This window comes from Vipera ursinii, assembly GCF_947247035.1.
Source record: "Vipera ursinii genome assembly, chromosome: 6".
Lineage (NCBI taxonomy): Eukaryota > Metazoa > Chordata > Lepidosauria > Squamata > Viperidae > Vipera > Vipera ursinii.
Genome location: NC_139515.1, coordinates 40,001 through 56,634, shown reverse-complemented (window position 1 = coordinate 56,634; position 16,634 = coordinate 40,001). Strand labels below are relative to the sequence as shown.

The following is a 16,634-nucleotide window of genomic DNA, read 5'->3' as shown; positions in this document are numbered from 1 at the left end:
ACTGGACTATAACTTTCCCCTATAATTTCAGGTGAAATTATGGATTATTCAAGCAAGATTACTGATCCATATCCAGAGAGACGGCATGTGATTTCTGGCATTAGTGTACCTCAGTATTCCCAAGCAAGAATGGTCTCCTCCTTAGGACCCCACTATGGAAGTGTATTGAGATCATCCGATGGGGTGGTTTACTCCTCAGTGGCAGCTCCGGTCCCATCTACCTACGCTATTACCACGCAGCCTGGCTCCATTTTTAGCACTTCAGTCCGAGACCTGCCTTCTCTTCATGCCGTTGATTCAGTGCCTTCCTTGTCAAACTTGCCACAGAGCCAGGCGCTCCCAAGATCATTACACTTTTTGACAACCATGTCTTCTGAAAAAGACACTTCTGTTGCTGGCATTGACCCAGGGATACAAGCTCTCCCTCTAGAAACTATTGTCCCTGAGCCAACGCTGGCTGTCTTTAGTACGGCTTCTGAAGCGTTCATAGATGGAATTGAAGATGAAGGAACGGTTCTCATTGACCCTGAAGAAGACAAGCAACAGCATCTGGACATAGAACGTGAGCTTCTGGAGCTTGAGAAACTGAAGCAGCAGCGCTTTGCGGAAGAGCTAGAATGGGAACGTCAAGAAATACAGAGGTTTAGAGAACAAGAGCAGTTCATGGTTCAAAAGAAGCTTGAGGAACTGCATTCCATGAAGCACCACCTTCTCTATCAGCAGGAAGAAGAGAGGCAAGCTCAGTTCATGATGAGACAAGAAACATTGGCTCAGCAGCAGCTGCACATTGAGCAAATCCAACAGCTTCAACAGCAGCTTCACCAGCACTTAGAAGAGCAAAAAATCCACCAGATGTATCAATATAATTATGATCCTTCTGAAATGGTGACCCCACAAACGACCACAGATCAAGTCCTCCTTGATGGCCAGTATGCTGCAAGCAACCAATTCTGGCCTGGCGAGGAGGTGACCACCACTACTTCTGCTCTCCTGGGGATGGAAATTCCAGACAGCCAAGGCTGGTACGCTGTCCAGTCAGATGGCATGACTCAGTACATTCCCAAGCCAGGGACGTTAAGTTCTCTTTCTGAGCTATCTCTTAAAGACGTGGATGCGAGAGAGGAAAAACAACTTAAAAAGAAGAATTCCATGCCAAAGCTGCACGGCCTTTACGAGGAGCGCAGTGAAGGCACTGAAGGTGAACCCAGGGGTCTTAAAAAGATAGTGGAGAGTGGCGTCCAAACGGATGATGAGGATAGCGCAGACCTGGCCTACGCAGACCGGAGACGCAGGACCAAAAAGAGTGTTGACACAAGTGTTCAGACGGATGATGAGGATCAAGATGAATGGGATCCCACCGACAGATCAAGAAGAAAGACCCGTGTAGGGAAATACGAAGGGAGCACAGAGGTGGATAAGGCTAAACCCTTCTCCAAGGTCTCCAGTATTGCGGTGCAGACCGTGGCAGAGATATCTGTACAAACGGAGCCTGTCGGAACCATACGGACTCCATCAGCCAGGGCCCAGTTAGATGCAAAGGTAGAAATAGTCAAACACATTTCAGCTCCAGAAAAGACGTACAAAGGAGGAAGTTTGGGATGTCAGACAGAAACAGATTCAGACACCCAGAGTCCTCCGTACCATAGAGTCACTTCCCCTCAGAAAGATAAAAAGCGCCCGACACCATTAGAGATAGGCTATTCATCCCACCTGCATCCAGAAACCACCTTTCAGGTTGCTCCTTCAGCTCCTAAATCTCCCAAAGTCCTGTATTCTCCCATTTCACCTGTTCCTCCAGCTGCAGTCATGGAGTCAGCCTTTGTGCCCTATGAGAAGCTAATGGCTGAAGATATTAGTTCTCAGAATATTCTTCATGCCGACGTTCCCACGGCTCCTCAGCTGAGCCCAAAGTCTGCCAAGGTGATTCAGCGCTCTTTGTCAGACCCGAAGCCCCTGAGCCCCACAGCTGAGGATCTCTCCAGGGCTCACTTCCAGTACACAGAGGGCTTCTTGGTAAGATCTAATTCTTCATGTGTTGACATTGAACTGTCATGCTATATACATAGTTGTGGGATTCAGCCAGTTTGCACCACTTCGGTAGAACCGGTAGCTAATTTTTTGTTGCCCAGGCCCAGAATGGACTTCTGGAAGTGGCATCCACCCAGAGAACTGGTTGTTCACCTATTTGAATCCCACCACCGTATATGCATGATAATAATGAGCATTGCTTTGTTCACTGCCTTGAGTAGATGAAAAGTTTAGTGAATGGTTTTGGAAATGAAGGCCTGTCATGTTAGAAACCAGGATAAATTTATTTTAAATATAGAATTAATAATGCAAGAAATATACTATTAATGTTTCACTGGAGAAAGAGATGAATAAGAGCATCTCATTGCAATATCTACTTTATTTAAAGTTGAAAAGAGATGTAGTCATTTCTTTACATAATTAACATCAACATTTTTCTTTGTACAGTTGGTCCATTTTTAAAAACTTAAATGTATTCATGTCACAAGGACACATGGGTATACACTAGATGTATTCTTTCTAAGTTTTTTTTCCTCTGTGCGTGTAGTAAAGGGTTTGTAATTAAGCACAGTGCCTTAAACACATGGAATATATGGAGCATGTCTACTGTATTTGCAGAAAAGATGAGTTGCCAATGATTTGCTCAATACCAGAGCCTGTGTTAAGTCTTGTTGATTTTTTGTTTCCACCCCTCCAAAAATGTAAGTCGGGTCCAGCTGAGTTCATTCTATGAGCTAAAAAATGACAATAAAGGTTATCTAATCTAATCTAAAAATCACCATAACCGGAAACAGAATATTTTGGAGGTCATTGTGTGAAGAGCATCCTTGCTATCTGGCAGGCAGTGTCACTCAGATTTGCTCCATGGACAGGTGCAATGGAGGTGCTGGGAGTCTGGTATGGATTTCTGGAGTGAGTTTCCAGCCATGCCTCCCTTGAAAGTGGATCGGGTGCTCCAGATCGTGAGCTCAGCCACCCATGTGTGTTGGGTGCAGCTTGATCAAGACCACCTGGGAGATGACCTGTTATTGGATCCATGCAGTGATTTCTGCTTCTTTGAGTGGGGTCTCAAAGCCCCCTTGGCCTTGATAGAGAAAAATGTGCCCCCGCTCCTTAAGAGACCAACAATTTTCATCCAGTCTCCAACCTGTTATATTCAGGGAAGTTGCAGAATGGGTGGCTGATGAAGCCTGTACTGTATGTATGTATGTATGTATGTATGTATGTATGTATGTATGTATGTATGTATTTATTTAGATGATAGATAGATGATAGATAGATAGATAGATAGATAGATAGATAGATAGATAGATAGATAGATAGATAGATAGATGATAGATAGATAGATGATAGATAATTTTTATTTAGGCAGCATGTGTAGCAAAAAAGCTAGGACAAAAGCAATAAATGTTGCTGTATTTTTCTGTCAATTTAGAAATCCAGAGTGACTAGATGGTATTTTCTGGGAAATTCTTGCTGAAACTTTGGCACAGATGATACATTTCTTGTGTATCTCCAGTGATTTGTCCTAACCAAAAGTTGAAAGTAGAATATGGGACTTGCCATAATTGAAAAAGATTTACATCCATGAAACAAACATTACTTTCCAATGAAAGTTTATATTCTCATATAATAGTATGTTGCAGTGTGAAAATATGAGGACAGAACCCATCTAATTCATATCTGAAAAAATAGTTTTATTTAGCTAATATAGGCCAAATTCATTCTGCATTTCAAACAAATCAATTTGATTCAGTTCTTCCATATGTAGTTTTAAACAGTTATTCTTTCTTTTTCCCCTACTTCTCACAATTTTGTAATATAATTCTCAGCCTACACTTCAGAAGAGGTTTTTAATTCCAAATTCTGTGTGCATATTTTAAAATAATAAATATTAAAGATGGAATTCAGCAGGCACATAAATATACATATGTGGAACTATTACAAGCCAATAAACAATAAAAGGCATGAAGTCTGGTGAATGAATAGCCTTTCAAGCAGGGGCGATTTGTAGCAATAAAGTATAGGCTGGTCCAGCAAATGGTATTGGGGTAAACTGCTTTTAGCTCTGTTTTCTTTTTCTTATGTCAGGCATTTAATTGTTTTAAACTATTATTTTGGCTTAGTGTTTTTCTCCTTTTTGTGTGTTCTGCTTAACACCACTTGTCTTCAAAGGGAATTGTATGTAAGATACAAACCAGGATGGACTATTCCCACTAGACACGGTTTCTAGAATGTATAAATTGAAGGCAGGTGAGGCATATCCCTGTCACTCATAGGAAATGTTTCTTCACCGATACTGCCTTATGCTAATCTTCTCACTACTGTTCCACTTCTAGTATATATGTTCAACTTTTTGTAGACATGGATGCTGCTTTGGCAGTTGAATAAAGCAGGCAAAATTACACTTTTTCGTAGTCTAGTCTCTTCAATTGGCATAACAATCTTAGACAAGGATTGCTGCAGGCCTAAAATATTGTGGATGATCAGATAATAATAATAATAATAATAATAATAATAATAATAATAATAATAATAATAATAATAATAATAATAATAAAGTTGGAAGGGACCTTGGAGGTCATCTAGTCCAACCCCCTGCTCAGGCAGGAAACCTTATACCATTTCAGGCAAATGGCTGTCCAGTCTCCTCTTAAAAACTTCCAGTGTTGGAGCATTCACCACCTCTGGTGGCAGGTTGTTCCACTGGTTAATTGTCCTCATTGTCAGGAAGTTTCTCCTGGGTTCCAGGTTGCTTCTCTCCTTGATGAGTTTCCATCCGTTGCTTCTTGTCCTGCTTTCAGGTGCTTTGGAGAATAGCTTGACTCCCTCTTCTTTGGGGCAGCCCCTGAGATATTGGAACACTGCTATCATGTCACCCCTCGCCCTTCTCTTCGTTAAACTAGACATACCCAATTCCAGCAACCGTTCCCTATATGTTTTAGCCTCCAGCCCCCTAATCATCTTTGTTGCTCTTCTCTGCACTCTTTCCAGAGTCTGAACATCTTTTTTACATCGTGGTGACCAAAACTGGATGCAGTATTCCAGGTGTGGCCTTACCAAAGCATTGTAAAGTGGTATTAGTACTTCACTTGTGATTTGACTCTGCTGTCCCACAGCAGTATCAGACGTCTCCTAATCCAGTTTCTTGTTCCCAGCAGTGGTGAGGCAGGGCAGGTCAATTTTGCTTAATGGCTAAAAAAAAATGATAGATCCCTTCTTTATGAATATCATTGATTCCCTTTTAAAACTGTCTAGAACAATGACAAACACTTTATTCTTTAATACTGAGCTCCGTAAGAGCTCAGTAAATTGTATTATGTATTTCAAAATACTTTTAGTCTTTATTGACGGATTATAACCACTTTCATTTGAATTTTGTCTTTCTAAGAGGGAATAGTATCTGTATCCATATTTCTACACCATCCAAAGTTATTATTAAATCACTTTGTGTTCTAAACTAGTTTTTTTTTGTAGGAAAATAGTTCCATCTGTTTACTTCTTTTTTTGTTTTTCCACTTTTTCTAGCAAAGTGTGTTGTTGTTGCCTTGATGGTCACACGTTGTGCTATCCATTTCCAAAATAATGTATCTTCTCTCTTTCTGTGTGTGTGCAGCAAGCCAAAGAGTCTTCAGGTGCAGGAGTATCTTCGGGACAACAAAAGAAGGTCAAGAGAACTCTGCCCAACCCGCCCCCCGAGGACGTTTCAGTAGGAACACAACCGGCCTTCTCCACCGTGGGGTCAATTTCACGCCGGAGGATGTGCAGAAGCAACACGATGGCCAGAGCTAAAATCCTCCAGGATATAGACAGAGAACTAGACATGGTAGAAAGAGAATCTGCTAAGCTTCGCAAAAAACAAGCAGAGCTTGACGAGGAAGAAAAAGAAATAGATGCAAAACTCCGGTATCTGGAAATGGGCATCAACCGACGCAAGGAAGCCCTGCTCAAGGAAAGAGAGAAGAGGGAGAGAGCCTACCTGCAAGGGGTGGCGGAGGAGCGCGATTATATGTCCGACAGTGAAGTCAGCAGCACCCGGCCTGCCAGGGCAGAATCCCAGCATGGCCTGGAGAGGCCGAGGACTGCGCCCCAAACAGAATTCGACCAATTCATACCCCCCCAGACGCAACCAGAAACTCAGTTTGCTACTCCTACGAGTCCTTACACACAGTATCAATACTCTTCCCCTGCCCTTCCTACTCAGGCACCAACTCCCTATACGCAGCAATCCCATTACCAGCCACCGCCTTTGTATCAACAGCAGGTTTCGCCCTACCAGACTCAAACCGTGGTAACCGTGTCCTTCACTCCTCAAGCTCAGCCCCCACCAACTCTGCAGCCTTCCTATCAGCTCTCCTCTCCACTGGTGATGATCCCGCAAAAAGCAAGGCAAACCTCACTGTACATGGAACCCAAGATAACAACAAACTATGATGTCATTCGTAATCCATCTCTTATGATAGCACCTGCTTCCTCTGATAGCGCCTACTCGGTGGCTCATTTGGGGAGCAAGTATAGCACTTTGGATCTGAGGTTGGGACTGGACGAAAGGAGCAGCCTTGCCAGCAGCCCCATCTCCAGCCTCTCGGGTGACTCCTTCTATGCAGAGGTTGACCACCACAGCGCTCGCAATTACCTGCTGCTTGATGACATGGGGGATCTCACCAAGGAAACACCGACCCTGAGCTCCACCTATGGCCTGCACGAAAAGGACCTCAGCAAAACCAACAGGCTGCTTCGGGCCACCGAGGCTCGGAGAGTGCAAGAGGTTCCAGATTTCCTCTCCTCCCTGCAAACGTCTTCCCGGCTGCACAGCTACATGAGGACCGAGGAAGACCCCATGGAGGATCCTTATGAACTGAAACTTCTGAAGCATCAGATCAAGCAGGAGTTCCGGAGGGGCACAGAAAGCATGGATCACCTGGCTGGCCTCTCCCACTGTTACCATCCAGATACGAATTACAGGCATTTCCCCAAGTCTGAGAAATACAGCATCAGCAGGCTCACTCTGGAAAAGCAAGCTGCCAAGCAGCTTCCAGCAGCCCTTCTCTATCAGAAGCAATCCAAACATAAAAAGGCTTTGATGGATCCCAAACTATCCAAATTTTCACCCATTCAGGAAAGCAGGGATCTTGAGCTCGATTATTCAACCTATTTGACTTCCAACTCCTCTTCGGTTGGGAGCATCACCTCCAAAGCAAAACTTCTCCAAGATGACATAACATTTGGCCTTCGGAAAAACATTACGGACCAACAGAAGTACACCGCTCCGACTTTGTCTCATTCCCTGGGAACGAGCCTTGGGGCAGCACTGAGTGTCAGTATGAGGTCATCTTTACAGGACGATGTGGACAAATCTTATGCCAGCGCTACGAGATCGAGACCTTCCTCCAGGCCCTCCTCTGTCTATGGGCTTGACCTGTCCCTGAAACGAGACACTTCCAGCTCTTCTTTGAGGTCGAAAGCCCAGGAAGCCGAACCCCTTGACGTTTCCTTCAGCCACGCAGCTCCTTCTGGAAGAACGAAGCCTACTAGTCTACCCATAAGTCAAAGCCGAGGGCGGATTCCAATAGTCGCACAGAACTCGGAGGAAGAAAGTCCTTTAAGTCCAGTGGGGCAGCCAATGGGGATGGCGAGAGCCGCGGCTGGGCCCCTGCCACCGATATCTGCAGACACCAGGGATCAGTTTGGCTCAAGCCATTCCTTGCCGGAAGTCCAGCAGCACATGAGGGAGGAGTCACGTGCTCGGGGCTACGACCGGGATATTGCCTTCTTCATGGACGACTTCCAGCACGCCATGTCAGATAGTGAAGGTAAACTAGACTTCAGGCTGCCTTCTCCATTTCACAGCACAAACCCTCATTTATATGCATGTGTCTGATTTCAACCTCTTTTGGGAACTATGGTGACTTTTAAAAAAACCCACCTTTCTGCATTTTTGTATGTAAATATGTCGAGTGTGTAGGCATGTTCTTCTCAGCTTGCTAAACTCGCTGGCAGACTTACGTTTTATGTTACTTGCATGTGCATTTCTCTTTTCTCTTTGCTGGAATTTTCAGAAAGTTTTTTTCCCTGGGATTGGTTTAGTTGGAGAGGTCTTCAGGGCACTATGGTTAAGGATGAGAAACCACATTATTGATTGTAACAAGTTAATCAACGCAAGATCTTGATTAAACAGACTTCAATGCACTTGCACCATGAAGTCCCTTATCTCTGGGCTTCAAGCATCGCTTGCTTCCTGCCTCCCATGTCCCCTTGCCTGCTCGCATGGCCGTGTGAGGTGATCACGTGACCTGCCCCTGGGTGACCCACAGCTAAGAGACAGGTGGCCCGGTGGTTGCAGGTGGAGCGGGATCCCTGGAGGGACAGATGTGCCTGCTCCTTCGAGGCAGCGGCTTTCCCTTTCCCGCGGCAGAAGGGCGGCAGTCTGTCTCTCTCCGCAGACTCCTTTTGAAGATCGTGAGGCCGGACACCTGTAGCCAAGAGGGAGGGAATGTGGGCCTGACCACTATGAGGAAGCTGTTTAGCAAAAGCTTGGAGGGAGAAACTGTGGCAGTAATTTTAAGGTGTGTAAGCGGAGGTCTCACTTAAGGTGAAACGGTAAATGAATGGGTGGTTGAAGGGGGTTTATCACTACGCAAGAATGAAAAATATTGCTTACATACTGATATGTAACTTGATTTATAATTGCTCAGGCAGCAGGTAGATTGGTCATGTTTAGCTTTTCTCTGTTGGCCCAACAAAATCTTTCCTATTTTTGAAGGTTAGAAATTTAAAATAATGGATACAAATACTGAACTTCACACATATAGCAATGCAGATTTTGGATGCATTACTACGTGTCACATCACTTACTCTGCAGAAGGCAGATCAACTTGTTAGAAATTGTTTTTTTGATCTCTGTCTACAGGCTCTAAATATTAAAGGAGCCACATAATATTTCACTGGCAATGTTATATCTGCGTGTTAGGCTTATATCCACTTTAACTGAATGCAGACCGAGCTGCTCGGTGAAGATTTGATCAAGATTGCGAGACCCAAGAGCCAGTTTATAATAAATATAACTATACTAAAGAAGTATCGCCAACATCATAAAAATGCCCAGCTTTATACTGTATAATACATGGGGATCCTGCTTTATTGAAGCAGGTAAATACGTGATGTGGTAAAGGAGATATGAATTTTGATTTCATTGTTGAAACTTAGAAAAAGCTCTTGTGCCCAATTCTGTAATCTCAGAAAGCCTGAAAGCCAACGGTTGATGGTGGGTGCTTTTATGTTAGCCTTATTAAGAAAATTACTAAAAGGGATTGCTGGCTATTATCTCTGTCTATAAGGGCAGTAAGAAAGATAATCCTGACAATTTTTCTCTGTTAGCTTGTTCTCAATAATCAGTAAATTATACCCTGTAAATTTGATCCGTGCCTTCTTTTTCTGTGGTTATTATAGAGATGTGAAGTACAGATTTCTTATTCCTAAAAGAATTACGGTACTTGTCTGCTTCATCAGAGCCACATAGGTGTCAATCCTGAGTTCCCCTTCAGGGGCAAATATGACAAACAAATGCTTCTAGTTAAGTCAGATCTTATTCATTTTCCAACTGCATATGTGATTCTGTAAACACGTACATACGTGCATATATAAAATGTACATGAATGGATATACATATGTGTGTATATATATACTCTGTGTGTGTGTGTGTGTGTGTGTGTGTGTGTGTGTGTGTGTGTATGTCCTGTTACCACAATTTGTTTTGGTTTTGTTACACAGCTGCAGTAACATTTGTAATTTTAGAGGAATTATCAAGCATATATTATATTTCTGTGAATTACACTTTTAAAGCTTAATATTCAAATCAGTATTTTTAAAAATTAAGTCTATGTAAGCACATAGAAAGATTGGTTATTTTTATGGCTTAACTTTTTTTTAATTGTATGGTTCCCCCTCAGAATGTGTCCTCACCAATTCCATATCTGCAATAACTGCCTGGAAAGTTTTTAGAAGTAAACATTAAAACAATTCAAAAACCTGAGGAATCAACTTGTTATTATATTTTTATCCTAATCTAATTTATCTCTAATACTCCTCCCTTCTCCTGTTTTCCCCACAACAACCCCATGTTAATTCTTTTTAATTGTTTTTAATTTTTGTATTTCTTGTTTTAATTACCCTGTTAACCGCCCTGAGTCCTTCGGGAAAGGGCGGTATACAAATCCAATTAAATAAAATAAATAAAATAAAAATAAATGAGTAGATTCAGCTGTGGGAGGGTGGCCCAGAGTCAGCCAGCCTGCCTAAGATGGCTCTAGAACTCACCGTCTCCTGCTTTCTATGGCAACCACAGCACCAAACTGCTTCTCATGTTGGTGACACCAAAACATCTGATCTCTACATTTGGTTGATGTGATCTCAGGGCCTGCATATAACTCAAGGACCACGGCTTAACCAACTGCCGCACAGTAGGACAATATATTGTCCATCAGTGTTTCTCAGCCTTGGCAACTTTAAGAGAAGTGGATTCCAACTCCCAGAATTCCCCAGCCAGCATAAAGTTAAAAAACACTGGGATGGATAATGGTTTAGACACTGCACAACATATGGTATTTAATTAAAGGTCGATTTGTTATTATAGGAAAAAGAGGAAAGCAGAAACTATTGGTTGAATCTGTAGGTTGTCCTAAGATTTAAAATCAGTTGATCACCAATATTTATTTAAATGTTGGCAATGTGCTACAAGCAGGAAATATATTTTTAGAGTTATGCTTGAACTCTGAAAATTGATATCCAAGTTGATTCCCCGTCCAGTAGCAAAGCCACTCGCCACATTGCATGCAACTGGGATATACCGTATTCTGATCTTAGTGGCTACCATGGAAATGCAGGTAAAGGATAGTCTTCAAACACTTATACACATGTTTATGAAGCCACATTCAGAAATATTAAATATTTAAGTAACTAAAGGCCAAAGGGATTAATTTATTGTAATATATACGCAGTCTTAATTACGCACGGTCCATTTGTGTTTGTCTGCTTCAACTTTTGTGTGCTGTTTTTGCTTTGAAATGCATGCCCAGGTATGAGCTGCTCCGTGCATGCTGACTGTGCAACCGGGGTTGTTAGTCTTCTCACATCTCCCACTCAGAGCCTCTGCTGTGTCCTTGGTTTTCAAAGCCTACCACCTGCGTCGGGAAGAAACAGATTGGTTTGACAAACCTCGGGAGCCCCCTCTGGAGAATGGGCCTGCTTTTGATAGAAGGCTACCGGATAAGTTAGCCCACTCAAGACCACCGAGCCAGCATCAGGACCAAGTAAGAAGGCCATTTTTTTCCCAATCGAGAATATTGCTTAAGAAAGTCCATTTCAAGAAAACTCAATTCCCCAGTCATTTCACAACAAAATATTACAGGCTTTTGCAGCTCTTTTTAATGGTTCTCCCACTTACCTGCACCTAAGAGAATTAACATCAAGTGCTTTGACTAAGAAACGGTTCACGAATGAAGGCAAATCTACGTGTCCCAGGATAATGTTGCAGGATCCAATCTGGGTCAGTCACTGGGACCAGAAGGCCTTTAGCCTTCCGAGCTTTCGGGCTCAGGGAGAAGTTCTCTCACTTCTCTCTCGGAAGTCCCCCGAGGATGGGAGCTCAAGCACGAGTAGGGAAGCTCAGAAGACTAAAACCTCTGGTCCCGGTGACTGACCCAGATTGGACCCCAAAATGGTTCTCCCTGCTACTGCTGCTGGCAAAATAACTTGATGAGAATGCCAGTCATTAGATTTATGCAATGGAGATCTGCCCCAAGCGTTTTAATCGCTTTCGGGAGCAGGAATACATTGGGGTGTCTGGACAGGCATTGTTGGGGAAATCCTGTCATATTCCCCACAAGAAGCATTTCTGGTCATGCTCTGGTTCTGGGATTGAATCAGCCACATGTCTACTGTTCAGTTTTCCCCTGGGTCATTCTTAGAGGTTGGAACTGAATGCCCCACTAATCATAAGTCACTTCAGTTGGCCCCAACAGTGAACTAAACTGTTTCCTGCTAAAGGATTGGTATTCTGAAATTTCTAGATAAATTCTAAATTCTGTGCTATAGCAGTTGAAGTTGCTGTATATGAACAAATTCACTTTTTGCATGCTTGATTTCTGTTATAAACAAGGCTTATATGCTAGTTATTTTTCTTTAGCAGATGTTTTTGTGGGGACTCCAACCATCCATAAATAAGATTAAAAAATAAAATCTAACAACTCTTTGATGGGCAGCATCAACAAATTACACAAAATATCCAAATATTTATTTGGAATTAGCATTTTATCAAAAGAACTTTCAGTGCAGAGGTTTCAACTTTGGGCAGTTAAAAAAAATGTTCCCTCTTTACCTTGCGCTCTCTCTCTTTTCCTGGCTTTCTTCAAGGTGCAGCTCTGACAGAAGGACTTTCCTCTTGCTTAGATAAGTGAGAAATTACTAGAAAATGGAGCCATATTTCACAAAAAATGAAAACATTCGTGAAACCTTTTCATTCAGAGCTATCTGGAATGGCAGTGTTTTCGGTTAAGCCAATGTAACCTAAGCCAAGGGCTGGGAAATTCCTGTTTTTATAGGAATTACCAAAGAGTCGAACTGAACATTTATGCACTGCATGACCTAAGCAGTAAAGTCAAGCCAGCCCTTCTGCAGATTTTGCATTTTAAAGGCTGGCTTGACAACTGCCTTGCCTTATAAATTCTCTTGTCACATTGCTGCTTCTGTTACCATGCAGGAAAATGTGTTGAATGGAATGGGAGGCCTGCACTATAAGGTTACTTATGTAAGCAGATAATAGCAGGCAGATTGTATAAGTGACATCTTTGTCTATTAGATTTTTTTACAACATTCACAAATTGGAAAACAAGTAACAGCTGATTTTACTTTCCTGTTTTTCTGCCTCAGCTGCAGCAGAAAAACTAATAAACTTTCTACAATCAAAACAAACAAGTATCCCAAATAAGTATAAGTAAATACAAGCAAACTCAAGCATCCATGCACCTCTCTGCAAAGTGTACAGTCCAATTTAAACAAACAAACAAAAAGGTTCAGAAACATCACTGCAAACCACAGCAGTTCCTACATTAATAGCATATTCCCCTCTTTCTGCCGCCACACACATCTTATTTCCCCTCCTGCAAACCACGCACGTTCTGGCTCAGATTGCAGAGAAATTTCTCAGTTGTCACCCGAAAGGCCTTTTTGAAACCAAACCTTTGTGTGTGTGTGTGTGTGTGTGTGTTTTAAAAAGGGGGGTGGGGGGAAGGCTCATAGACTGAAAAAGGTGGAGGGAGTTTGTTTTGCTTGCTAAGTAAATTTTGAGGGAACATTCAATAAGCAATTTATCAGTAAAAACCAAAGGCCATAAAGAGATCAGAAAATTGAAAGTATTTTTCTCAAAGGGAACTCAACCACTAGTGTCTTCAAGGGGACATCAACTGACCATCTGGGGGAAGTGACTTGTCACTGACATCTGCTGGGAAGTTTATTTCAATTTTTCACTCCAAACTCTATCCTGGGATTACCTCATGGTCTCCTATCCAGCTACTGCATCTCAGATCCACCATATAGCTAAAAGAGGAAATGTGACAAACTTGATCAATATTGTTCCCCAGCCCAAAATTTCTCCTATGGTTGGTCCTAATAAATAGCTCAATAGACCCGGCTGTTACAAAAATACGGCCTATTGATCCTTGAAGCAGTGATTGTCAAGTGCGAAGGATCAGGACCACACATCAAGTCGCAATTTGAGAAGGATTTATAGTCCAAATCTACACACAAGGATCCAATTGACTAAACTGGTGCCAGATAAGGGTCAACGGAAATCAAGAGAGGTCGGACTTGGACCGTTCGTGGCAATGTAACAACTCTTAAGCTGATGACATAACAGAATAACAGAGTTGGAAGGGACCGTGGAGGTCTTCTAATCCAACCCTCTGCTCAGGCAGGAGACCCTGTACCATTTCAGACAAATGACTGTCCAATCTCTTCTGATAAACCTCCAGTGTTGGAGCATTCACAGCTTCTGAAGGCAAATCTTTCCCCTACTTGATTGTTCTAATTGTCAGAAAATTTCTCCTTATATTCCAGGCTGCTTCTCTCCCTGATGGGTCTCCATCCTTTGCTTCCTGTCCCACCTTTAGGGGCTTTGGAGAAGAGCTTGACTCCAATAGAATGTAATCCTCGTAATTACAAATAGAGACAGGTTCATATTACAATTTACATCTTCAGCTTAAGACTGTAATTGGGCATAGTGGTGATAGTCAACTTGTGGGTCATCACATGACTGACCTGATTGTATGACCTTTTTTGTGGTGGTCATTAAGTGAACACAATAGTCATTAAGCAAAGCCATTGTTCATTAGGGATGGGTTTTTTTGCCAGGAACCAGAAGTAAATGCCAGTTTACGGCAAAATGACCATAAACTGGGGTGACGTGGCTGCAGGATGCTGCAAAGGGCTATAAATGCGGGCTGGTCACCCAAGAGCCCAAAATGTGGTCACATAACTGCAGACTGGGTGGCCATCAAAACTTTGGAGCCTGGTCATGAATTGCTTCTGGGTGATTGCCTGACATTATACACATCTCCATAGAAGCAGCTCAGAAGGTCCAGGGAGACCTTTAGTTCCAGCATGCTCTTACTGGTTTACTCCAATTTCTGTGGACCAGAATGGAAGAGCCACAGCCGTTAGCTGCGCTCACTGGCTCCCGATGCTTGAACCACAAAACGGAGACCGTCTCTTCCTTGGGATCAACATTACTGCGCACAGTCGCAGTGGACTAGCTCCCATGCTGTGTGCAGTTGCAAATACAAGTAGTTGTAAGAGGCAGAATGTATTGCCAAACTTAGTGTTAATTCAAAGTAACTATTTACCTAAGGGGTATGTCTTACCTTTAATCCACACTTGCGTTTTGTATTCCCTAGATTATTGGGAAGCCTATCCAATACACCTTCCCTCATGCAAGGCTGAAACTCTTGAGCGACCCAAAGGATCACTCTGTTTCAGGTAAAGCAAACTAGACTATCCAGCTTGGATTCTATGATAGCATGGACATGTGTTACGGGATGACTGAGTTGCATACAAAGGAATTATTCATTTCTGAGAAGGGTTGAAATTCTGCAGTGGTATAGAGCCCAATGCTTATTAAATGCTACTTCCTTAAAGAGAATAAAAGTTTTGCCAAAGTTATAATACAGCTAGTCCTCACTTAGCAGCTCTAACATTTGGTGACAGTTTGCAAGTATGAAGACAATTTAAAAAATAAATTATCAATGTGCACGTTTATGACCAAATTTCATGAGCCTGACATCAAAAATTTTGAGTGTGAAATTGATTAGAATCTTGTCAGTTCCAGGCAGTATCTGAGGGCTCTAATCGGCTAATTAAGGTCCCGGAACAGCTTGTTAGCTTGCAGTCAGCACGTTTAAGCAATAACAGAATAACAGAGTTGGAAGGGACCTTGGAGGTCATCTCGTCCAACCCCCTGCTCAAGCAGGAAACCCTGTACCATCTAAGACAAATGGATTGTCCAGTTTCCTCTTAAAATCTTCCAGTGTTGGAGCATCCACAACTTCTGGAGGCCAGCCGTTCCACTGCTTAATTTTTCTAACTATAGGGAAATTTCTCCTTAATTCAAGGTTGCTCCTCTCCTTGGTTCGTTTCCATCTATTATTTCTTGTCCTGCTCTCAGGTGCTTTGGAGAATAGGTGGACCCCCACCCCTTCTTTGTGGCTATCCCTCAAATATTGCAAGACTTCTCTCATGTCATCCCATCTTGGAGGAGAAGCGAAACATTTTCAAGGGGAAAGTCCTGGTTTTTATATGTTGAAAGGAGCTTTTTTTTTTAACTTTTGCTGCAAGTCTGGCAAGGGAGAAAAAATGGTAAAAATTGATCAGGATTGCAGTCACTAAATGAAGACAGGGTCTACTGAAAAAAGCGGTCCATAAAAAATTTCTTATTATAGATTGGTTTATTTATTTAACGGTTTCTACCCCTTCTTCTTAAGAAGAACAGTTCATGACTTTCCATATTTTTTTCCTCCTTTTTGATTGAAAGTTTATGCTCAGAAATGCTGGAGAAGAGAGGCAGTTTGCTGCAGCAGTTAAAGACCCGGGATGGATGTATATGCACATCAGTGTTGCTGGATTTCTCTGTTTTACTCTGGATTTTTGTTGTGTTTTTGTTTGTTCTGCTTGAAAGGGAAAAACTTTTTCGATAAATTACATTTTTAGAAAGCAGCAAAGCAACAGCACTTGAGGAATGAGGATTAACCCCCGCCCCCCACCCCCATCCATCTCCCACTTCCACTCTGGCCAATGTAAACCAGAGGCAGAGACAGATCCGGGGTGCTTCAGAGCAAGATTCCCATTGTAATTTAGAATTTCTGCCATTGGAAAAAAGGCATCATAATATTGCATAGAAAAACATTCTGAATCACTTTTGTTAGTAGGATTCTATTTTATTTTCTAAAAAGAAAAGTCACAGATTCCTTTATTCCAATCCTTGATATCAGGAATAGACTTGTCTCAGTTCTTAAAATATGTCTCTTAGCACAGCCCTAAACTAACACTCTCTCTCTCTC

At 42.4% G+C, this 16,634-nt stretch overlaps 1 protein-coding gene across 1 annotated transcript in view; it reads left to right on the top strand.

The window, feature by feature from the left end:
• The window catches only part of PCLO (piccolo presynaptic cytomatrix protein), a gene marked incomplete at both ends in the record, with an annotated part of 101,423 nt that overhangs the window by 53,253 nt on the left and 31,536 nt on the right, over positions 1 to 16,634 (top strand). Inside the window, 4 exons of the mRNA XM_083366835.1 lie at positions 32 to 2,013; positions 5,645 to 7,841; positions 11,200 to 11,336; positions 14,976 to 15,057. Coding sequence (XP_083222961.1) covers positions 32 to 2,013; positions 5,645 to 7,841; positions 11,200 to 11,336; positions 14,976 to 15,057 — 4,398 coding nt within the window. The remainder of the gene's footprint in view (positions 1 to 31; positions 2,014 to 5,644; positions 7,842 to 11,199; positions 11,337 to 14,975; positions 15,058 to 16,634) is intronic.